This window comes from Bos javanicus, chromosome 3, assembly GCF_032452875.1.
Source record: "Bos javanicus breed banteng chromosome 3, ARS-OSU_banteng_1.0, whole genome shotgun sequence".
Classification (NCBI taxonomy): Eukaryota; Metazoa; Chordata; class Mammalia; order Artiodactyla; family Bovidae; genus Bos; species Bos javanicus.
In genome coordinates, this window is record NC_083870.1 from 1,071,163 (window position 1) to 1,096,056 (window position 24,894).

The following is a 24,894-nucleotide window of genomic DNA, read 5'->3' on the forward strand; positions in this document are numbered from 1 at the left end:
AGTCTCTGGAGAAGAGGTCCAGAGACTGAACTCCTTATTAGCACTGAGCTGCCTTTCATTCACAAAGGCGATGGGACTGCTCTTCTTATTCCAGCAGGAGCCTTGCAGACATTTTGGTGCAGACTGCAGACAGGCTGGATTGAGGCCAGATTTCTCTGGCTTAGGTGAGACAGGATCAGAAACCCTGAAATGCCATTGGAAGAGAAAGTCTTGTGTCCTGCATTCATGCAGCTGGGTCAAATATTCAGCACTTCTTGGGCATCTGAAGACACTGCATTGGAATAACAGTGACTGGGGAAGTGGGGGTTGGAGGGGTGGAGAGCAGGTGAAGAAGAAGAACAACAACTAAACAAGCCAGAAGAAGAGAAACAGGTACACATGAATGCTGATCCGCTATTTCACATTAAGGCCAAAAATATTCCAAATATTCCCTATCTCCCCACTTGTCAGCTTTAAGGATTTGAAAATGGCAAGTCCTTAGCCTCTGAAGTTCTATCCCAGGGAAAAACCCAGGTAGGATGCCCGGCTCACGCAAAGGATCCACAGGCCATTCCCCGGGGAGTGCGCCACTCCATGGGACCTCCAGGGCTTTCCCCTGCCTCCCAGGATGCGGTGCTACAGCCTAGGGGCCTGGCCAGGGTTAAGCAACCCTGAGTCAGTGGACATCAGCCTGACTGCTTCAGTGGTCTTCGAAGCAGGGTAGCTCACAGTCCCCAGGGCCTGGCCAGCCACCCGGGTGGGGTCAGTGGGCTTGGTGGTGGTGGCACAGGCAGGGTTAGCCCAGGCACATTCCCAAGTAACACCAAGGACAACAAAGCAATGGGAGGCAGCCATTCATCCTGAATGTCATGATGGTCTAGGACCTTAGCAGTGCAATCTGGGAGATAATGTATGTGAAATTTCTCTGTGAAACCTGTCAACTGTTGTATAAGCATAAGGATAAAAATGCATTTTGAGTCTTGTGGGGTTGGGGATGTGCACGGATGATATGACAGGAACAGAAAGAACAGCTAATTCAGAGGTAAATCAAGTCTTGTCTCTGACACGTACTGGGAGTAGATCTTTCCAAGCCTCAGGATCCTTGTTGGTAAGTGAGATTATTAACATCCATTGGCCTTTCCTCCAACCCAAAGTGCCATCAGTTGGCCATTGTGTGTGCATGCGTGCTAAGCTGCTTCAGTCGTGTCCGACTCTTTGCAACCATATGAACTGTAGCCTGCCGGGCTCCTCTGTCCATGGAGATTCTCCAGTCAAGAATACTGGAGTGGGTTGCCATGTTTTCCTCCAGGGGATCTTCCTGACCTAGGGATCGAACCCTCATCTCTTACATCTCCTGAATTGACAGGCAGGTTCTTTACCACTAGCGCCACCCGGGAAGCCCAGTTGGTCTTTGCTCCAAACCAAACTGCAACATGTGCCTGATGTCTGGAGCCTGCACCACCCTCCTCCCACTAACAGCAGGAGGTAGCCAATATCCTCAGAGTCCCTGCAAGACTCACAATCAGCCCTGTATGCAAGAGGCAGAGTGTATAGATCACAGGTAATGGTGCTGTATGTGGGGCAGCACAGCATACAGCTCAGGCTTCAATCCAGATTGCCAGGGTTCAAATCCAGGCTCTGCATATACGGCCTTGCACAAGTTACTTAACTTCTTTGTGCCTCAGTTTCCATCTGTAAAATGGGGAGACTACACCGAGGGAAGTCCAGGGCTGTCATCTAGTCTACGCTTGCCCTTTCATTCTCTCTGGGGCACAGGTCTCCCAGAGGGAAGCCCAGCCAGCTAAGATATGCTCCTTGCTGCTTTCTGCCATTCTTAGTTCATAAATGGGCAGTCATGAGTCCGTCATTGGCGGTCTATACTTAACAGATACTTAACAAGACAGATGGTTAACAGACATTCCTTTCCTGAGTTTTCAAACCATCCCTGAGAAACTGATGTGCATACTAACTAGCAATTAAGAAAAAATAAAGCTGACTGTAATTTTATGGCTTTTAGGGTCATGACCTAGGTCATGTCCCCTCTTCCTTCTCTCCTGCTTCTTCTGATTATGATTATTGCTATTATTTTATATGCTCTCCTATGACCTTAGGCAGGGAGCTCTCAGAGGCTTGTCAGTAAGGACACACTAAGTCCTGAGTATGGTTTTGGAGCTGCACTTGCTCAAGAGACATGAGCTAGCGAAACCTCAGCTTCCTCATCTGTACAGTGGGAAGAGCACCTGCCTTGACCTCCTCTAGGGATAGTTGTGAGGCTCCCGGGATGGAGTGAATGACAGCACACTGGAGAAGAGATACACAGAGATGCACAGGATGGATACTGTGCACACCCAGAGTTTATGGCCTACTAAGGGACAGGGGTGATTAAGCAAGTATTTAAACTATGATCAGGGTCAGGGACTTCCCTGCTGATCCAGTGGCTAAGATTGTACTTCCAGTGCAGAGGGCCCGAGTTCAATCCCTGGTCAGGGAACTAGATCCCACATGCTGCAACAAAGAGTTCACATACCATGACTAAGACCTGGTGCAATCAATAAATAAATGATTTTTTTTTTAAGTATGATGGATCAGCCAGTGCAGAAGGCAGAATAGCCCCCAAAGATGTCTACATCCTAATCGTGGAATCTGTGGTGATGTTAGGTTACATGGCAAAGGGTGCAGGTGGAATTAAAGTTGTTAGTCAGTTGACCTTAAAGTGGGGCACTCCCCTGGGTTATCTAAGTGGGCCCAATGCAATCCAAAGTGCTCTTAAAAGTAGGAGAGGAGGGCAGAGGAGTCAGCGTCAGAGTGATGGGATATGAGAAAGACTTGACCTACTATTGCTGGCTTTGATGATGGAGGAAGAGGCCACATGCCGGAATGCAGGTAGCCTCTAGAAGCTGGGAAAGGCAAGTCTCCAGAAGAAAGGCAGCCCAGCCAACATCTTGATTCTAGTCCCAGTGAGATCTGTTTTGAACTTCTGACCTCCAGAACTATAAGATAATAAATTTATATTGTTTTGGCTGCAAAGTTTGTGGTCATTCATTGCATCAGCTATACAAAAGTAAACCAGGCAGTAAGTACTTGCTGACCCACTGTGGGCTCTGAGGTCTGGGCACACGGTGCTGAAGAAGAGTCCTGAGTCCATACTCTTGCTGGAGTTCACATTCCAGGGGAGACAGGCAGTGACCCAGTAAGTGAGTGCATGTTGGTGCCCTGAGTGGTCGGTCACAGGAGGCCTACCCAAGGAGGAGCAGACGGAGGTGACATTGAGTTCAGGATGTTGTGACTGGAGAAGGACAGGGTGAAAAGCATAACAGGGGCACCCAGTCTGGCTAGAGGTATCCAGGAGGGCTTCTAGAAGGAAGCCCCAACCTGGACAAGCTTGAAGGGTGGGCAGAGTTAGTCACTCTTCTGCTGAGGGAGCCACATGCGAAGGATGCAAGGCTGGGGCTCCTCACTGAACTACCAGAGGTCCCTAAGCCTGGTTCACGGCATGTGGCCTGAGGGGAAGATGAGGCTGCAGAGGAAACAGAGGCCAGAGCGGACCCTGTTCTCAGGGCCATGCTAAGTCACTGGAAGGTTTTTAGAAAAAGAGTAAAACAGAGGGTCCACTAAAACAAATGGATTTATTTCGATGGTCCCTTTGGCTGCAGCGTGAGAAATGGATGGGCCATTGCCATCGTCATGAAAGGTACGTTTATTTATTTGACTGCACTGGGTCTTAGTTGTGGCACATGGGATCGATCTTTGTTGCAGCATTCAGGATCTTAATTGCAGCATCTGGGATCTAGTTCCCTGACCAAGGAGTGAACCCAGGGCCCCTGCTTTGGGAGACTGGAGTCTTAACTACTGGACCACCAGAGAAGGCCAGCCAAAAAGGTTTTGATGAATAGGAATCTCTGGTCACTGATTTACAATTGCTACCTGTGTTGTATCATTATGATCACTTCTTGCAAATCTGCAAATCTTCAGCAGAAGTTCTACTGAAAGCAGCAGCTTGTATTTCTGGGTGCTTTTTAAAGGCAGTAGAGTGAGAATCAAGCATCTATGGCCCACAGCTGGTAAAGAAATGCCTTCAAGAGGCAGAGTTTATTGATTCAAACACTAGTAGATAATGAGCCCTACACATGCCAGGGATTCACGGAGTGTTTAGGTCTCCTAGGCTTACAGGAAAATGGAGAGCAAGGATTCAGTAAAGGCAGAAAACTGGGACCAAGATCAGATAAGTTCATCTAGGAATTAATAACTCTCTCAAGGATGACTTAGACATAGGGTTGGAGTCAACACTGTAGATCTCAAGAGTATAAGACCAGACAGAATGGTGCTCTGAACTAGGGGAGGGTCCATGGAGATCGAGAACATTAATAGGAACTTAAAAGCAACTTAGGAAAAAGGACTGTCTGGAACTAGTGACTGACCAGGTAGATGCAGAAAGGAGTCAAGATGCTGCCCAGGCTTCTGGCTCTGTCTGCTGAGTGGACAGGGGTGCCATCCACAGAGATGGTGAGCCCCAGTGAGAGCAGGGCTAGGAGGAAAGAGGCAAGAGGTGGCTAGAGAAGGAAAAGGTGCCAGAAGGGGAGAGTGATCACAGCAGAGGGTCCAGGATGGATCCTTGAAAGCTTGGAATTTTTGGAGTCAGATGAACCTGGGTTTGAAACTTGGCTCCTGTTACAAAGTGATGGCTGAGCTCGAAGACAGGCTGGGTGAGTGGAGGCTAGAAAGGAGATGGAGAGGGTCCTGGGATGAAGAGGAGGAAGCAGTAACTTCGCGGTTCAGGCAGGGTGCCTGCACCACCAAAGTTGTCTTCTCCTTCTAACTGTAGGTGTGCAGAGGGGAAAATCAAATTCAACCTTGTGAGCCTGGCAGCCTCAGAGCAGTTGGCTTTTGTTTTTGTTTTTTCTTTTTAGGGGAAAGGGGAAGAGTGTGAAAGAAATGCTTACATAGCTAGCTTAGGGGATTCAGGGGATTCACAGCCTAGGCCAACAAGTAAATCTACAATCCATCTGCTCTTCAGAGAGAATTCAGAGACTCCTGTCATGTGGTCTCCATGCTGGTTAGTCCCCTAAGAAGCCTGATTTCGCCGAGAGTCCCTCTGACTCCTGGGGTTTGCTGCAGACACCTGGAGGCCTCCTAATAATATCCTTCACGGGGGACCATTTCTGCTTCCCAAGCAGGAGTGACGTGTGAGTGAATCCTGAGGCCTGGGACATTTGTCCTTCATGTCCCAACAGAAAGCCCAAGCATTCCTTCTAAGATTAGAACAAGTTGCTCAAGGACAAGGGCCTGCGTCCCAGTTAGCTGTAGCCTCTCCTATTACAGCGGCTCCTCTTCCTTCCCTCCCCTTCCCCCTTGCAGTCTGGAGCTGGACTCTTAGCAGGATGTCTCTTGGGATGCTCTGTGGGTTGGGTCACACTGGGCAGGGTGTAGTGCTGGGTTCTAGGCTTCTTTTTGTTTTACCACATCTTGGATTCATTTATTCATTCATTTTTCCTGTACTCCAGGACGTGTGCCAGGATATACCAATGAACAAGATGATGCAGGTCTTTTCATAATGGAAATTGCAGTCTAATGAGGGCAACCGTTCAGCAACCATCATTATTTTTACTCCAGTTTATTGTTTCTTAGGGTGTACTCTTGCCTGGAAAATCCCATAGATGGAGGAGCCTGGTAGACTGCAGTCCATGGGATTGTGAAGAGTCGGACACAACTGAGCGACTTCACTTTCACTTTTCACTTTCATGTATTGGAGAAGGAAATGGCAACCCACTCCAGTGTTCTTGCCTGGAGAATCCCAGGGACGGGGAGCCTGGTGGGCTGCCGTCTGTGGGGTCGCACAGAGTCGGACACAACTGAAGCGACTTAGCAGCAAACACTGCAGAGGGAAAGGACTAGAAAAGCAAGTGATAAGGGGATCTGACCCAAAGATGTGATGTTTAAACAGAGGTCTAAAAGATAAGAAGTGATCCAAGCAGTGTGTGTGTGTGATAAGGAAGGGAGGGGTACAGCCAAGGGCATTCCAAGGAGAGTTTACCCAAAGGCCTGGAAATGAGAAGAGCAGGATGTGTTTGGGGAAATAAAAGAAGGCCAATGTCTAGAACTCAGTTCAGTTCAGTCGCTCAGTCGTGTCCGACTCTGTGCGACCCCATGGACTGCATGTAGCATGCCAGGCTTCCCTGTCCATCACCAACTCCTGGAGCTTATTCAAACTCACGTTCATCGAGTTGGTGATGCCATCCAACCATTTCATCCTCTGTCGTCTGCTTCTCCTCTTGTCTTCAATTTTTCCCAACATCAGGGTCTTTTCCAGTGAGTCAATTCTTTGCATCAGGTGGCCAAAATATTGAAGTTTCAGCTTCAGCATCAGTCCTTCCAATGAATGTTCAGGACTGATTTCCTTTAGGATGAACTGGGTGGATCTCCTTGCAGTCCAAGGGACTCTCAAGAGTCTTCTCCAATACCACAGTTCAAAAGCATCAATTCTTCGGTGCTCAGCTTTCTTTATAGTCCAACTCTCATATCCATACATGACTACTGGAAAAACCATAGCTTTGACAAAACGGACCTTTGTCAGCAAAGTAGAATGTCTCTGCTTTTTAATATGCTGTCTAGTTTGGTCATAACTTTTCTTCCAAGGAGCAAGCATCTTTTAATTTCATGGCTGCAGTAATCATCTGCAGTGATTTTGGAGCCCCCAAAATTAAAGTCTCTCACTGTTTCCACTCTTTTTCCATCTATTTGCCATGAAGTGATGGGACCTGATGCCATGATCTTAGTTTTTGAATGTTGAATTTTAAGCCAGCTTTTTCACTCTCCTTCTTCACTCTCATCAAGAGGCTCTTTAGTTCTTCTTCACTTTCTGCCATAAGTGTGGTGTCATCTGCATATCTGAGGTTATTGGTATTTCTCCCAGCAATCTTGGTTCCAGCTTATGCTTCATCCAGCCTGGCATTTCATATGATGTACTCTGCATATAAGTTAAATAAGCAGGGTGACAATATACAGACTTGACGTACTCTTTTCCCTATCTGGAACCAGTCCGTTGTTCCATGCTGTTATAACTGTTGCTTCTTGACCTGCATACAGATTTCTCAGGAGGCAGGTGAGGTGGCCTGGTATTCCCATCTCTTTAAGAATTTTCCACAGTTGTTGTGATCCACACAGTGCATCAAAAGGCTTATCAAATACCCACAGTTTTGCAAGCTTGTTTCTTTCTGCCGTAAGCACAGAAACCAGTGTGTTATTCATGTCCCCACCCCCTAGCCTATTACCATATTCAGTGCTCAATAAATAATGTCAAATGAATGAATGAATGATGCATCAGTAAACCAACACCAATGGGCTGACACTGTGAGGGCTTGATAAACATAGAACAGGGCCTCAAGGTAAAAATGGAAACAATGTGTCAGCCAGGGTTGGCTCTGGGCATACCAGGCTTGAATATTTTCATTAAGGTTCACTGAACTGAGCCAAGGTCACTGGAATAGTATAACTAGAGGGCAAAGAATGAGACCTTCCCTGATGAATCCACTACTTAAAAATCTGAGCCTCCAGTTTCTACTTGGAGCCAAGGAATGCATTATAATTTCATATTTCCCATCCCTGGGTATATCTGTCTTCTTTCAGACACATTTCATCAAGGAGCCACTGAGGCAGGGAAGGCATGGGTCTCCTATCAGTGTAGAATGGTACCTGCCCAGGCTGTGAAATCCACATCTCTGCTCTGATCTGGATTTCACATAGCTGTAGCTGTGAAATTTCACATTTCTGTAGCTGTCCTCAGACACTAAGGCTGTCCTCCCCAACCTTGCTGCCCAGGGATGGTCCAGGCAGGAATCCATAATCTTTGGTATATCAAAGAGGCCCCATGCAAAGCACAAGAAAGGTTCTACCTGCCTTAGAAACTGACTCATTGGGATGAGGCCAAAAGGGTCCTGAAGCAGAGAGAAGAAAAGAAAACACCAGGCTGAGTTAAGTTGCTTTACTTGAAAAGTCTATTGGGTTTTATAGGGCAAAACAGCTGACTGGGAAAGGCCCGGGTGGGGTGTTGACATTCAGCTTGCAGATGGCCTGATCTCTCTCTTCCACCTGATCTTCCCTCTGCCTGCTCCCTTTGGGCCTGGGACTGATTCATATTTGGGAGTGTCCCCTCCAGTCACTGACTGAGGGTCAAGGGTCAAGAGTCCCACAGGAGTCCAGACCTGCTGGGCTGCTCAGGCCCGCTCTGTTCAGCATCCTCCCCATACCGAGTGATTCTGTTTATACCTACTACCACTAATCAAATGGCTCTCTTTAGAAAGCCATTTCTAAAGAATTTTGAATTAGTTTGGTTTTGAATTAGTAATAGTAGTCTTTTGTATTGTATTTTCTTAACAATAATAAAGCGGATAACTTATTGAAAGCTTATTGTGCTGAACATGAAAAGATGTTCACTAATTATTCGGAGAAGGCAATGGCACCCCACTCCAGTACTCTTGCCTGGAAATTAGAGAAATGCAAATCAAAACTATAATGAGACATCACCTCACACCAGTCAAAATGGCTCTCATCAAAACATCCATGAACAACAAATGCTGGAGAGGGTGTAGAGAGAAGGGAACCTCCTTACCTGTTGGTGGGAATGTCAACTGGTACAACCACTATGGAGAACAGTACAGAAATTCTTTGAAAAACTAAAAACAGAGCTACCATATGACCCTGAAATCCCACTCCTGGCTATATAACCAAAGAAAAACATGGTTCAAAAGGATACATACAGCCTAATACTCACTGCAGCATTGTTTCAAATAGCCAAGACTGGAAGCAACCTAAATGTTCATCAAAAGAGGAACGAATAAAGATACACACACAATGGAATTTAACTGAGTCATCAAAAAGAATGAAATAATGTTCTTTGCAGCAACATGGTTGGACCTAGAAATTAGCATCCTGAAAGAAGTAAGTCAGACAGAGAGGCAGAAACAGCATGTGACATCCCTTACATGGGGAATCTAAAAAGACATGATACAAATGAACTTATTTACAGAACAGAAACTGACTCACAGACTTAGAGAATGAACTTATGGTTGTTGGGGGAAGAATGGGGGAAGAGATAGTTAGAGAGTTTGGGATGGACAGACACATACTGCTTTATTTAACTTTTTATTTTCTACTGGGAAATGGGCAGAGGAGCCTGGTGGGCTACAGTCCATGGAGTCACAAAGAGCTGGTCACAACTGAGTAACTAAATAACAACAACATATACGATTAACAATGTTGTGATAGTTTCAGGTGGACAGCGAAGGGACCTAGCCATACAGATATATGCATCCATTCTCCTCCAAACTCCCCTCCCAGCAAGGCTGCCACATAACACTGAGCGAAGTTCCCCGTGCTATACAGTAGGTACTGGTTGGTTATCCAGGATGACTCCATATACATAACACTCTTCAAAAGGCAAAGCTATAATGACAGAAAGCAACTCACTGATCGCCTGAGACCAAAGATGGGGCAGGCGGTTGACTATAAAGGGTACGAGGGAACTTTTGAAGTGAAAGAAACAATCTATATTGTGATTGTGGTCTGTATCTGTCAATACTCATCAAATTGTCCTTTTAAAATAGGTGAATTTTATTGTGTGTAAATTTTATCTCATAAATGTGATAAACAGCTTTTGAAATAAAAAACACATGCTCAAAAAATAAAAGAAAAAAGGTTGAGGCACACTCCCCCCGCATGAGGTCTTCTTTCATTTGCCCTGGGGGTAGGGGAGTCGGCTCAGTTCCAGGGTGCCAGCCCCATGGACCTCAAAGCATTGGCAAGAAGGCACCAAGGCCACAGGAGGCTGGCAGCCTCTTGCAGCTGCGAGGAACAGGCCACATCCAGCCATTCCTGTCCCGGGGCAGCCACCAGCACTCTGGAAGCAAGAATGCTGATGAGAGCACAGAATCTGGCACTTGATGAGTTCAGGTATGAATATAATTTGTGGGTTGTTGGGTTGCAGGTAACTGACTTAACTACTCAGAGTCTCATCTGTAGAATGTGGCTAATAACACCCCCTACAGAGTCATGACAATACTAAGAGATAGTGTTTGATAGTTTGGAAAGATCCTCTGGAGTAGGAAATGGCAGCCCACTCCAGTATTCTTACTTGAAAAATTCCATGGACAGAAGAGTCTGGTGGGCTACAGTCCATGGGGTCTCAAAGAGTTTGCCATGATTGAGCACACATGCAGTGTGGGTCCAAACCCAAATCCTGCCTCTTACTCTGTGTGTGATCTTAGGCAAGACTTAGCTTCACTGAGCCTCAGTTTCCCCACTCATAAAATAAGGCTTATAACAGCACTTATCTCATATGATTGTTATAAAGCCCAAATGAGATCATAAATGTGCATAAAGTCCCAGCACAGTGCCTGGTACATGGGAGCTTTCCCTCCCATCTTGGCTCTTGTTGTTACACCTAAGACACTGATTGCCACCCACTCAGTAGGTATTAGTTGGGACGTGGGCCCCCTGCACGCCTTGTAGGGTCAGCAGGCTGCTGCCTGTTGGCCCTGAGTAACTGTGAGGGGGCAGTAGGGACCTGTTGCTAAGTCATTTTCATTCCCATTCTGTAGAACAAGTCTGCAGACCTGGTGGACTGGCATTGCATCTTAATGTCAGAGGAATTTACAAATAGGAATTTTCTGAACCATACTAAAGGGCAGGCTGGCTAACTGAAGTGAGATTCTAGGCTCCAGCCATAAGTAGCCTAACTCGCAGGGCCGTTCATGTGTGGGATTTTAGTTGGATGTTTCTGGTATGTGGAGTTGGGTAAGGAGAAGTAAGACCAGTCATCAAAGGGAAGCCTACTTCTGGCTTCTGCAGGTGAGGAGAGTCCTGCCTTTCACCCAGACCCCTGCACCAAGAGGAGGCAGGACTCAGCCTCATGGCCAGAGTTTGAGGGTTGTGCCTGCCCCTGTAGGTCCAAGCCTAATCAGGGACCCTCAGGGGCTGGTGGGTGCATGAACGGCTGGAAAAGCTCTCCAGGGAACATGCTTGGATTCAAAGGATGCAGGAAGTGGGAAGAAGAAATATGTCTGGGCAGACATGTTTTGTCCTGCAAAGTCAGAAGAGAAGATCCAGATGAGTCATTTCAAGAGAGGAGCATTCTAGGGGCAGGGGAGGCTGCTGACCCAGCAGTCCGGAGAGCTGTGTGAACTCTCCACCCCTCTCTGCCCTTCTGTCTCCTCATCCCTAGGATGAAGAGCTTGCCCAGCATGCTTTCCAAGGCCCTTTGCAGCTGGCTATTTTTTTTGACTTTAACATCACTAAGAGGAAATGGGAACACTGAGGTTATCTTCCTCATGTGGATGAACGGAGGTGGATACCCGACTAAATTTAGGCAGAATCAGAGCAAACTCTGAAAGGAAGATCAGGAATCCCAAGTGATAGTACAGTGATATTACACCCCTTCCCCCCACCATTTTGATACACAGCTCTATAAAGAACCCCATCCCTCTTTCTCTTGTCTCTTCCAAAGAAGATTCTAAGAATGGAACACTTCCTACTCTCAAACCAGGAACCAAATGGTAATCCGATACAATCCCTTCCTTCCATATTAGCAAACTAGGGTTGGTAATTCTCTTAAAGAGAAGAGTTTTAGGACAGAGAGATGACAGGGCTCAAATAGCTTCGGGGGCATTTAGAAGCCAATAAAGAGCAAAGTGGGGACTTTCCTGGTGGTCCAGTGGCTAAGAACCCCCCTTGCAATGCAGGGAACATGGGTTCGATCCCTGGTTAAGGAACTAAGATTGATCCCACATGCCACAGGGCAACTACAACAAAGACCCAGGCAGCCAAAATAAAAAATAAATAAAATAAGAGGAAGGTGGGTGAGAAATCAGTAACAAAGAACAATACCAAGCACAATCAAGGGATAAGGGCCAAAAGAAGCATAAACTGTAAAGGGGAAACTATATTAGCAGAGTTCAGGTTTTTCTCCAGGTTCACTGCTGCCCAGCTGGGAAAACCATAACCCTCATTTTGGTTTCCTCTGGAAGTCATACAAAGAAGGAATGAGTACAGGGATTGTTTTCTTTCATTCACACCCTTTGGCCTATTGCTTTTTTGCTATCCACACACCAAGGGCTCACCTCCTTAGTCAGCTTCAGAGCCTCACAGTTCTGAAGCAAGAACTAGGGGCTCTAAGAATACAACAGGCCAGCAGGAACACATTTGGAGTAGACACGGACCCCCTAAGGTGAGCGACTCTCTGGGGCCCTGAGGGGGAGGGGAGGGACTGTTTTTCTGGCAGGGGCTCCCAGGCTCTGAGCAGAAGTTCCTCACAGGAGACCCTAGAAAAATCCTCCTAGTATGGAACACAGAAATATGCAGGCCCCCAGCTCAAGAGACATGAGTACAAGGCCTAAGATACAAGTAAACCAACTTCCTCCTGCTCCCTCCTTATCAGCAATTGTACCGCCCGCCACCATATGCATGAAAAATCTCTCTCTGGACAACGGCCAAAGTGCTTCTCATGTAGAGATTTGAGCAGATAACTCACAAAATGGTTTGGTTTTCTTATGGACAGTCCAACAGTACTTTATCCCACCACTCCAGCACACCTATAAATTATACCTCTGAGCTACCTTTCAGCTGCCATGGCTCTTTCAGGAGAGGGGGCTCCACTCTTAGTGGCTCCCAGGCCACATCACACAGAGAAAATCTGGGATTGCAGAACGCAGGGAACACAGATGGCGCTCATTTCCACCCCAGGATCAGCATGGGGCTGATAGACCAGACTGGCCACTCTGGCTTGTCTGCTATTATCTTGCCGTCCAAGCACAGGCTGTTGTGATGCAATTTCAGAGGACTCATAGTTCCAGATCCATCTCCTCTGGACTTCATTTCCTCCTCTATAAAATGGAAATGAGATCTACTACATAGGGTCATTATCATGATGAAGTGAAACATGCATGGGAAGTATCTTATCAGCCAATATTCATTGATCGATCATTCCTATTTAATACTTTCCATTGATTTCACCTAATGAGGCCAAGAACTATCTCACATTAGAACTTGTTTGGTAGTCAGCACCTTAAGTTAAGCAGAGATTTTGGTGGGTCCATAGTTGTAGGTATTTTAAAGTCAAGTGAGATTTAGGAAGATTCAATATTCCTACAGAGTCTTGGTTAAACAATTTAGTGAAGGCAGAAGGAAGTTCAGAACTGGACATGGAATAATAGACTGGATCCAAAAAGTTCAGAACTGGACATGGAATAATAGACTGGATCCAAATTGGAAAAGGAGTACATCAAGGCTGTATATTGTCACTCTGCTTATTTAATCTATATGCAGAATACATCATGTGAAATGCCAGGCTAGATGAAGCACAAGCTGGAATCAAGATTGCTGGGAGAAATACCAATAACCTCAGATATGCAGATGATACCACTCTTATGGTGGAAAGTGAAGAAGAACTAAAGAGCCTCATGATGAAAGTGGAAGAAGAGAGTGAAAAAATTGGCTTAAAACTCAACATTCAGAAAACTAAGATCATGGCATCAGGTCCCATCACTTCATGGCAAATAATAGATGGGGAAATAATGGAAACAGTGAGAGACTTTATTTTGGGGGGCTCCAAAATCACTGCAGATGATGACTGCAGCCGTGATAATTTCAAGATAATTCCAAGATGCTTGCTCCTTGGACGAAAAGCTATGACCAACCTACACAGCATATTAAAAAGCAGAGACATTACTCTGCCAACAAATGTCCATCTAGTCAAAGCTATGGTTTTTCCAGTAGTCATGTATGGATGTGAGAGTCGGACTATAAAGAAAGTTGAGTGCCAAAAAATTGATGCTTTTGAACTGTGGTATTGGAGAAGACTCTTGAGAGTCCCTTGGACTGCAAGGAGATCCACCCAGTCCATCCTAAAGGAAATCAGTCCTGAACATTCATTGGAAGGACTGATGCTGAAGCTGAAACTTCAATATTTTGGCCACCTGATGCAAAGAACTGACTCATTGGAAAAGACCCTGATGCTGGGAAAGATTGAAGGCAGGAGGAGAAGAGGACAGCAGAAGATGAAATGGTTGGATGGCATCACCAACTCAATGGACATGAGTTTGAGTAATCTTTGGGAGTTGGTGATGGACAGAGAGGCCTGGCGTTCTGCAGTCCATGGGGTCACAAAGAGTTGGATACAACTGAATGACAGAACTGAACTGAAGGAAGTTCCTGAAAAATGAAAAGCAATCAGCCAACAATTTTGGAGGAGGGGACAGTTACGGAGAAATTAAGTCATGGTCCCTGTTCTGTTGAAGCTGACAGTTCAGCTGGGGAAACATGAAGCAAAAGTGGATCAAACACAAAAGCAAGTTAAGCAGACAATGGCACAGAAGCTGTATGCATATAGGCATGATCGATGGCCCAGGGATCAGCACATGCTGTAAATGTGGATGTGTCAGAAGACCCAGGAAGGAGAAGTGGTGGAGTAAGAATGGGGGCGGGGGGACTGGATCAGAAGGTGCTTACAGACAGTGCTCCAGAGACAGAATGTTTGTTCATATCCTCACTCTGGTCCTTGGGCAGGTAACCAACCTCTGCAAATTTCAGGGGCCTCATCTGTAAAGTGAGGATAGCAGTATTTGCATCATAAGCTTGGGTAAGAATCAAGTGAGGTATACAGTATTCAGTATAGTCTGGCACATAATAGTCCTCACTAAATGCAGTCTATTATTATATTTGAAGCCAAGGTATTTGGAATTTATCCTGAAAGGGTAAATCCAGCAAGGAGTTTAAAGGAAAACATTTGTCCTGAGTTCTTCCCATGCAAACCAGAACTGCAAAGGGACAGTCAGGCAGTGATGAAGACAATCTTTTGGAGAGAGGGTTGGACATTAAAGGGAGGGTGGGGGACCCGGCTCAGATGGCAGGAAAGAACTCTGTGATCCTAGGAGGTCCTGCGGCAGGGATATGGAGAGTTCAAGAACATGTATCCCACCAGAAAGAAGGACAAAATATAGAAGAGTGCTGGGGAAATGGATGGAAAAACTTCTATTTAAGGAGCAAATGGGGGAGGGCACTGGTGGGGAAGGGAGGAGAAGACAGAGGCTAAGAGCTGAGGACAGAAAAATTCCAGGCTGGTATCAGCTATAGAATCTGGGCAGAGAATGCACACGTGGTCTTAGGGGAGCCTGTGATAACAATTTCCAGCATGCTTTGTTAATTTCCCACACCTGCCTCTGGGGTTCATTGTCATTGTGAAGGCAAACTGAGATTAGTTAGCTGAAACATAAGGTGTAACAGCAAAGTATAGGGTAAAGAGTGTTAAAATGAAACATTTCCCTTTTTAACTAAGAAGAAATCCCAGAGGCTGGTGTGTGTGTGTGTGTGTGTGTGTGTGTGTGTGTGTGTGTGTGTGTGTGTGTGTGTGTGTGTGTGTAAGTCCCTCTGCTAAAAACAAATCCTCAGGGGTAAAGAATTTTCCTGCCAATGCAGGAGATGCAAGAGACTGGGGTTTGATCCCTGGGTTGGGAAGATTCATTGACAGATCCTGGCAGGCTCACAGGGTCACAAAAGAGTTGGACACGACTGAGCATGCGTGTGTACACGCACTATAAACAAAAGAAAAACTTTTGTAATGGCAAAAATACTATAAATGAAGTAAAAAGAAAACAATAGACCCCCAAAATTATTTGTAACACAGATGAAAAGGAGATAATATCTGTTATATAAAATCCTCTCACAAAATGATGGGAACAATATATAAGAAAGGATATAAATAAGCAAGGAATTCCCTGGTAGCTCAGCTGGTGAAGAATCTGTCTGCAGTGCAGGAGACCCAGGTTCAATTTCTGGGTCGGGAAACCCTGGAGAAGGTATAGGCTACCTACTCCAGTATTTTTGGGCTTCCCTGGTGGCTCAGATGGTAAAGAATCTGCCTGCACTGTAGGAGACCTGGGTTTGATCCCTGCGTTGGGAAGATCCCCTGGAGGAGGGCATGGCAACCCACTCCAGTATTCCTGGCTAGAGAATTCCATGGACAGAGGAACCTGGTGGGCTACAGTCCACAGGGTCCCAGAGAGTTGGGTATGACTGAGCGACTAAGCACAGCACAGCACAAATAAGCAATTCATAGAAAAGCAGATTTTAAAAGCCAATAAACATAAAAAGATGCTCAAACTTACAAGTTTTCAGGCAAATGCAAATTAAATTATTAATAGCACTAAGATTTCTCTTTATGCATATCAGATAGGCAAGGAGAGGGGAGAGAGGCAAAAACAGCCATCGCTCTTTGGGAAATGGGAAAAGGAACCATCGCAGATTGCTGGAGGAAATTGAGCTGTATGGCCTTTTAGGAAAGTTATCTGGCAACATTTAGATTACACAAATCTTTTGACTCAGCCCCATGCTCCACAGACATATAAGCCCCAGTATATAAAGACATGGAGGTTGACTGCAACGCTGTTTATAGAAGCAAAACTCTGGAAACAAGTTGAATACCCATAAAAGGGGAAATGTTTTGTAGTCCATTCACATTAACAAGCTATTATGAAACCATTAAAAAGGATGAATTAGAGCATTCCAAACTTCCATGAAAAATTGTAAAGTGAGAACAGTAAGATGCAGAGAAATGTGTATAATATGATCCTGGTTTTATAAAGCAACAACTAAACAATCTATCCCCATCTGTGTCTATGTGTACATATACCTATTCATCATATGTGTGTATAATGTATATGTAATAATTTATATGCGGGCTTCCCTGGTGGCTCAGAGGTAAGGCATTTGCCTGCCAATGCAGGAGATGCAGGTTCGATCCCTGGGTTGGGAAGATCCCTTTAAGAAGGAAATGGCAACCCACTCCAGGATTCTTTCCTGGGAAATCCCATGGACAGAGGAGCCTGATGGGCTACAGTCCATGGGGTTGCAAAGAGCTGGACCTGACTTAGCAACTAAACAGAAACAACGACAATATGTATAGTTAAAGAATATGAAATATCCTACAGAAAGGTATATATGAGGTTTCTGGAAGCTGAGGTGACGGGGAGGAGAGCTGATTTGGAGGAGGCAAAGCAAAAGAAAAATACTGCCTGTAAAAACTCAGCATGCTTGCTATGATATCAGTCATGTAAAATGGTGTATGTATATTTGAAAGAGTACATTAGAACTAATTCATAGGGCTGTCCATGATTATGTTATCAAGGAAAAGAAACCAAGTTGCCAAGACAGTATGAAAACCATCAAATTAAATTTTTTTTTTAATTTTGAAATGAGAGTTTCAAGCTTACTCACCAAATCTTTTGGGGAAGTCTGGTGTGAACAAATACTTGGAAAAAACTTTGTAGCAAGTTGTCAGTATTCTCAAAATATCAAAACAAGGGCTTGGGCGTTGAGGGACAGGACACATATGCCGAGGAGGGAGAAGGACGAAGTGAAGTTCCTAATTCCATAAATATATTGTGCCACTAGTTTGAAAACATGACCCTAAAGCTGTTTTTAGGTTTACTAAAATTTAGACCAATTTGCCCCATTTGTAATAGCTCCCCAAACATTTTTAAATGTTCTCTTTTTGCTATTACAAACTGCTCTCTGCTCAAGGAAACGATCAATCTGAAGCCAAAATGTCCCCTTCCGTCTTAGCAGATACTCTGATTTTCTATAAAAGTCTTGGATGGCTCAGCATGGACTCATTTACTCCCTGGTGATAAGCAATGTCCCCTGGGGGCTTACGTATTCATTACTTTTGGAAAGGAAAAAGGGATCAGTAATCAATATTAATTGAGTGCTTACTATGTTCAGGGCATATCACAGACATAGCTCACTGAATTCTCAACAGTCTTGAGAAGTAAATATTATTAGCCCTATTTTACAAGGAAGCATAAAGTCACTTTTCCAGAGGCACATGCTGGTATACTGGAGTTGGGTTCACAACTTGGCCACTTTGACTTTTAGTATAACACAGACATCCTCCCTTCTTTGAAAGCTACTTCTACTCTAGATGTCAATGATGTAAATTCTGAGCAGGGGCTGCACTGTGAGAATGCAGCCTGACAGCTGGGAGTAATGACCTCTTTCGGAGTAGATGGAAAAGGGTGTAAGACCCATTAAGGTCCTGAGTGTACTTTGCAACCTGTTTCCACAACCCTCTCCCACATCATTTGGGATGGGCCTTGCAAACCCTAGAGCCTTCAGAGACCAGGCAGGAAATGTAAAGGAAGGGGTAGGGGTTTGGGAGAAAACCCCTGCCTTCCCAGATGCTCTTCAGGTCGAGCCCACTGCCTGCATGGGTCACACGGAGCTGTTTTTCAAAGGATAATTCAAGGTCCAGCATCACTAAATGATCTGGTTTATCAAGAGATTAAAATCCAGATTTTTAAGTACCATGTATTTTGTTTTTAACATCAGTTCAGATAAAAAAGAAACGAAAACCTCATTTGGCCCAGAAGGCTACCAGTTTGCCACTTCTGATTTATGGGAAGTATGTTTTTATCGTATTCTACCTGTTTTCCTGGATAATCCAAGGAAGTAACTTCTGGTTTAATATATAAATTTGTTTTTACTATTTGTACATCATTATACCATTGTTCTTAATAATAAAAAGTATCAGAGGTATTATTACCTTCTCATTGAATTCTAAGGGGGCTTAGAAAACAAAACTCCAGATAGAATGAAAAGAGTTCATGTGCTGCTCCTGCCCATCAGCAGCTACTAGACTCCTTAACCATCCTGAGCCTTAACCTCCTAGTCAACAAAATGGATCAGTAACAGCCAGCTCACAGAACAACTGGGATGATCCTAAAAGACAATCTGTGTAAGAAAGCTCTTCAGTAAATGTCTGCTTCATTCCTTCTAAAAGACAGGTGTAAGGCTCCATAAATACTGTCAACCGAGAGAGACTATGCGCCTTACTAACGGTTTCTTCACTTGATAAAGGGATTTCTCATCATGTGCTTTTGTTGTGCATGAGACACATGATGATTTCCCTAAAATTTTAGTTTAGCATAACTTTTGGGGGATAAAAGCAGACAAGCACCTGCTCTGTGAGGCTGTCATAATTGGTTTGGAGATGGGAGAATTGTCCTACACGTGAGCAGTGAAGAGAAATTCTACTGGAGTTACCTAGCACCTCTGTCAATAAGGCCACAGTTGCTAGGCACTCAACAACCAGAGTTCACACTGAAAACCAAAGACTTCCTCTCCTCCTCTCTCCCAACAGTTCTGCTTATCAGTTGGTCTTCAGAGAGAGTCCTGCCTTGCACCACAGGTGAGCGGTGGAGAACACAGGGCCAATTATGCAAGAGGCCTGTATTCACCCCACCTTGCCCATGGGGACCTGGATGTGGCGCATCCAGGCCAGAGTGGGCAGATTTTTTGGAAATCTCAGGAACAAAGCTGATTATGTCATGGCTCTACCCTTTCTGAGAGCAACACCACAGGAAACACCTGTAGACAGCAGGAAACTTGTGGAATTGAAAATATCTGACTGATCCCTAAAAAATAAATAAAAAAGGAAAGTAAAATGGTCTCTTATTTTCACAGGGAAAGCGAACAAGGTAATATCTGGTTTGAGCCATCTCTGCTCTGCAAAGCGCCTCCCTCCTACGGGCCACCCTCCCCAGGCAGACATAGGCCTGGACCACATGCTCTGATGGCCCAAGACATCTGGATGCCTAAGATTGTGTCAGTAGGGTTCAAGTTACCAGACTTGAGATTTCCTTTGTAGGAGGGAAGATTTGAGGAAGCTGAGCTCATTTCCTTGGGAGAGGGGTAGCCTCCGTCTAGTTTTGGACATAAAAGGCCCTTGTGCTCTTCCTCCACAGCCTTCCCAATCCCAGCAAGTCAGTTCCTCAGAGTCCTGAAGATCAAGGATGGCAGGCCCATTTGAAAAGGATATGATTGCTGAGCCTGCAGATTTAAAGGCGGTAGAGGAATTTCCCTGCTGGTACAGTGGATACAAATCCATCTGCCAGTGTAGGCACATGGGTTTGCTCCCTGGTCCAGAAAGATTCCACAGGCCTCAGAGCAACTAAGCCCTTGCACCAATGAGCCTGCGCTCTACAGCTCCTGAACCTCACTGTGAAGCCTGTGCGCCCTGGAGTCAGCGCTCTCCTCCTGTTTCAGAAGCCACTGCAGTCAGAAGCCTGTGCACCACGACGAAGAGTAGCCCCTGCTCCCTGTAACTAGAGAAAGACCATGTGCAGCAATGAAGACCCAGCGCAACTAAAAACACATTTAAAAAGACCGGAAAGGTGGTAGAAGTAGGAAACCTCAGATCCTGCGCTCTCCCCTGCCTTATCACATCCAGTAAGTCACCAAGCCTCATCATCTTTCTTCTAGCTCTATTTCCAGCCTGGCCTCTTCACTTCCCTGTGGTCACTGCACTTAAGGACCCCTATCATCTTGCCCTTGATTGTGGTCTCTTTGCCTCTGCTTTTCTTTCTCTTGCCCATTCTCCCTTCTTCTGCCCAAACAATCTGTCTAAAATCTGTCTTTGCTTGGTCAACCTACTATATAGTACCTACTACACAATCAAGGGAGAAGGCAATGGCACCCCACTCCAGTACTCTTGCCTGGAAAATCCCATGGACAGAGGAGCCTGGTAGGCTGCAGTCCATGGGGTCTCGAAGAGTCGGACACGACTGAGCGACTTCACTTTCACTTTTCACTTTCATGCATTGGAGAAGGAAATGGCAACCCACTCCAGTGTTCTTGCCTGGAGAATCCCAGGGACAGGGGAGCCTGCTGGGCTGCCGTCTATGGGGTCGCACAGAGTCGGACATGACTGAAGCGACTTAGCAGCAGCAGCAGCACACAATCAAAACATCTTAGTATGGGACTTTTCTGGTGGAGCGGTGGATAAGAATCCGCCTGCCAAGGCAGGGGACACGGGTTCGATCCCTGGTATGGGAAGATTCCACATGAAGCAAAACAACTAAGCTCACGTGCCACGATGAGCCCTTGAGCCGCAGCTGCTGAGCCCACGTGCTGCACTGACTGAAGCTGGAGGGCCCAGAGCCTGTGCTCCACAGCAAGAGCAGCCCCCACTCGCCGCAACTAAAGAAAACCCACAACCAGCAATGAAGACCCAGTGCAACCACAAATAATAAACAAAGGAATAATTTAAACGGAGTAGGAAGTGGCAACCCACTCCAGTATTCTTGCCTGGAAAATCTCATGGACAGAGGAGCCTGGTGGACTACAGTCCATAAGGTCGCAAAGAGCTGGACACAACTGAGCAACTGAGCATAAATAATTAAAAAATAAAATAAAAATATACTATCATTAAAAAAAAATATCTAAGGCTCCTGTCCATCTTTCCTCCCTAAAAGATAAAACTTTTTCTCAATAAGAAAAGCCAATACTTAGTGAACATTTACTATGCACCAACTACTATACTTAGTGCGTAATAAAGATGATCTCATTGGATCTACCACCAACCAGCCAAGTGTTATGATTTTCACATTGTGGATGGAGGAATCTGAGCTTAAAGAGGCTAAATGACTTGCCCAAGGTGACAAAACTGTGTTGGACCCGGGATTCCAACCCTGGCAGTCCAGCTCCACATCACACTCTTACCTAGCGTGAATCTGTCTGCAGCCCTCTAAACACACTATGCTTTTCCATGTCTCTGGGTCTTTGCATATCCTGTGACTCCACCTCAGATTCCTTCATCCTTATTCTCTCTATCTGGATACCTCTTCTTCTCCATCCCAGGCCCAGAGTCTTGATCCCTCCTCCCAGAAGCTTTCATGGACTTTCATGGACCAGCCACGAAAACCTCTCTCATAACACTTCCCTTGCTACTCTGAGCTGTCTGCCCCCCTCACCAGAGTATGAGCCCCTTGAAGGATGTACCACAGCCTTCATCTCAACTTCCCCCTATTCCTAGCAGAGTGGCTAACATATAGTAGGTGTACAATAAATATTTATTGGTTTAAAGACATCAGCCACTGGAAAAGATTGAGGTTTTGGTTTCTGGATCAAGTCCCTGGGCCTTGGGGTCTCCATCTGTTAGATGAGACCAGCAGTCTGCTCAGCTCCTCTCCTTTATTTCCAAAGGGGGCCCAGATTCTTTATCCACTGGACCACAGGGAAGTCCCTGAAGCAGTTTATTTTTGGTTTTTTGGCTATGCTGGTCTTTGTGGTAGCATGTGGGTTCAGTAGGTGCAGTGCGTGGGCTTCGTTCTAGTTGCAGCACTCTGACTTAGTTGCCCCGTGGCATGTGGCATCTTGGTCTTCTGATCAGAGATCAAAGCCACATCCACTGTATTGAAAGATGGATTCTTTACCACACTGGATCACCAAGGAAGTCCCCCAGGTTCTGTATTTTAGACACTCCATGTGACTCTAACATGTATCCATAGTTGAGAACCATGGCTTTGATCTAAAGAAGACTTAGTGGAGAGCCTTGCTAAGGGAAGTCACACCACATACTTATACATACTTATACATATGAAATCTGTGTAAAATAAACACCAGCAAACATCAAAGAAGATAAACTTCCAAAGCACGGAGAGAAAATACTGACTCAGAGTTATAATTTGGGAAGACACAAGACGTTGACAGTCAATTCCAAGATGTAAATTAACTTTAAGGTAACCATGCTGCTGCTACTGCTGCTAAGTCGCTTCAGTCATGTCCGACTCTGTGCAACCCCATAGACGGCAGCCCACCAGGCTCCCCCGTCCCTGGGATTCTCCAGGCAAGAATACTGGAGTGGGTTGCCATTTCCCTCTCCAATGCATGAAAGTGAAAAGTGAAAGTGAAGTCGCTCAGTCATGCCCAACTCTTAGCGACCTCATGGACTGCAGCCTACCAGGCTCCCCTGTCCATGGGATTTTCCAGGAAAGAGTATTGGACTGGGTAACCATGCACACTATTAAACTGGCAAAATGTTGTAATAACAAAAAGCCAGAGCTGCCAGGATTGTGGGGGAAATCGTTCCCTTAAAAACTGCTATTAGCACTACACATTATTAATCCTACCTTCTCTTGAGTCAATAATCTAGGACTAAGTAACAAGAGGACTTCCCAAGTGGCACCAGTATCAGAGAACCCACCTGGAAATGCAGGAGAGGTAAGAGCCACGGGTTCAATCCCTGGGTTGGGAAGATCCCCTGGAGGAGGGCATGGGAACCCCACTCCGTAATTCTTGCCTGGAGAATGCCATGGACAGAGGAGCCTGGTGGGCTACAGTCCATGGCATCACAATGGAACATGACTAAAGTAATTTAGGACAGGTGGACAGATGTAACAAGATCTTGAAAATTCTTTATTCTATTTTTAGAATATATGCTGAGGAAATAAGAAATATGCAGCTTCTACAAAATCATCTATAGCATTGCTTTTCACATGAGGTGAAAACTTAAAAACCATCTGAATATTACAGTTCAGAGAATAGTTGAAGAAAATGATAGACTATAAAGGCAATAAAACAATGTTCCTGTTAAAAATGACAAATACTCAACCTTTCTAATACATGGGTACGTGCATGGGACACAAAGAGAAAAAGAACTGAGAAATTCACAGTGTTTTGTACAAAAATGAGAGTCACACAAATACACTTTGACAAAAACTGGCAGTGAATTTGGAAAGACGGGGCAAAAAACATTGTTCATCAGCTCTGAATTTGTTCACAGTTTTTGTCATTAGAAAACGTGTGCTCCCAGCTGGGGTAGCAACTGGTCAGTCTCTTTTTATGGAGGGCAGGCCTGGTTCCAGTCTGACAACTGCTTGTATCTTTACCTAGGCCTCTTGGCTGGAAAATACACTCCAGAATCTGGCCATGGTGAGGTTTCAACTTTAAAGAGGTTTCAACTAAAAGGAACATGGCTCCTTTTCAGCTCATATCCTCTCCTGTCCAGATGATAAGGGGGGAAATCACTGCCTCCACGAGGAAGGGACAGTGAAGAGAGATAGGAGCAGGGGTGGGGAAAAACTCCTCCCGGGACCTCATAGCAGGGCACCAGCCTGCTGTGGGAAAAGGCGCTGGTGGCAGACTCTCCAGGGAGCGGGGAAAACTCCCGAGGCCCACGCCTCAGGCACGGGTGAATCTGGGGCTGACGGCAGCCCCAGGATAACTGGGAGAATGCCTGTCAGAGGCTCAGCCTCTTTTTGCTGACCCAGCGATCTCAGAATAGAGGGTTGACCGGGAGTTGGTGGGTCAGGACAGACAAGGGGCCCTGCCATGCCCCACCCCTTCGTCTTGGCTGTGCAACCCTGGCCCCCTAAATGGACTAGTGACTGGAGAGTAAAAGCCCCCGTATGACAAAACTGGGGATTCCCTGGTGGCTTAGAGGGTAAAAGCATCCGCCTGCAATGCAGGAGACCCGGGTTCAGTCCCTGAATCGGGAAGATCCCCTGGAGAAGGAAATGGCAACCCACTCCAGTACTCTTGCCTGGAAAATCCCATGGATGGAGGAGCCTGGGAGGCTGCAGTCCATGGGGTCACAAAGAGTCGGACACACGACTGAGCGACTTCACTTTCACTTCATGACAAAACTACTCTCAGGAGAACAGGGAAGAGCAGGGAGGTTCGGGGCAGAGGGGCCAGCGGGAGCAAAGCCCTACAGGACTGAGGATACCAGAAGCAGCTCAGAATGGCCGGAAAACTCAAGTGTGGAGTCCATCGCATTGTACTGTGTTGGCAGGAGAGGTGATATGAGTTTATCTACCCAGAAGGTGACGGAAGCTGTGCCTGGGGTCAAGGCAGAGCGCAAGAGTAGGAGAGCCAGGCAGCAACACTGCCCACAGCGGGGTGCTTCTTCCTAGGACATGGCCCCAGGGCAGGAGTGAGGGAAGTAGCCAGGCAGAGAGCAAAAGGGCATGCGCTGGGTCTTCAGAGACCTTCAAGTTCCATTTCCTTCCCTGTGGCTTGGTGACTTCTACTGCAATTTTTTCCATCCTCACCCACAGCTGGAAGTGAGGCTTTAGGTCTGGGGATGTTGTT

General features: G+C 45.8%; 1 protein-coding gene across 5 annotated transcripts in view; it reads right to left on the bottom strand.

Annotated features, from left to right (window-relative positions):
* Positions 1-24,894, bottom strand: part of RCSD1 (RCSD domain containing 1) — a 71,985-nt gene that overhangs the window by 26,199 nt on the left and 20,892 nt on the right. For 2 of the 5 annotated variants that reach the window (XM_061399406.1, XM_061399405.1), the window contains exon 1: positions 2,815-5,759. The exons of 2 other annotated variants lie outside the window; for them this stretch is intronic. In XM_061399406.1, coding sequence (XP_061255390.1) covers positions 2,815-2,850 — 36 coding nt within the window. In that variant the 5' untranslated portion in view covers positions 2,851-5,759. Of the gene's footprint in view, positions 1-2,814; positions 5,760-24,894 lie in introns of those variants that run through there. One more of the 5 variants, XM_061399403.1, reaches the window with a different exon arrangement.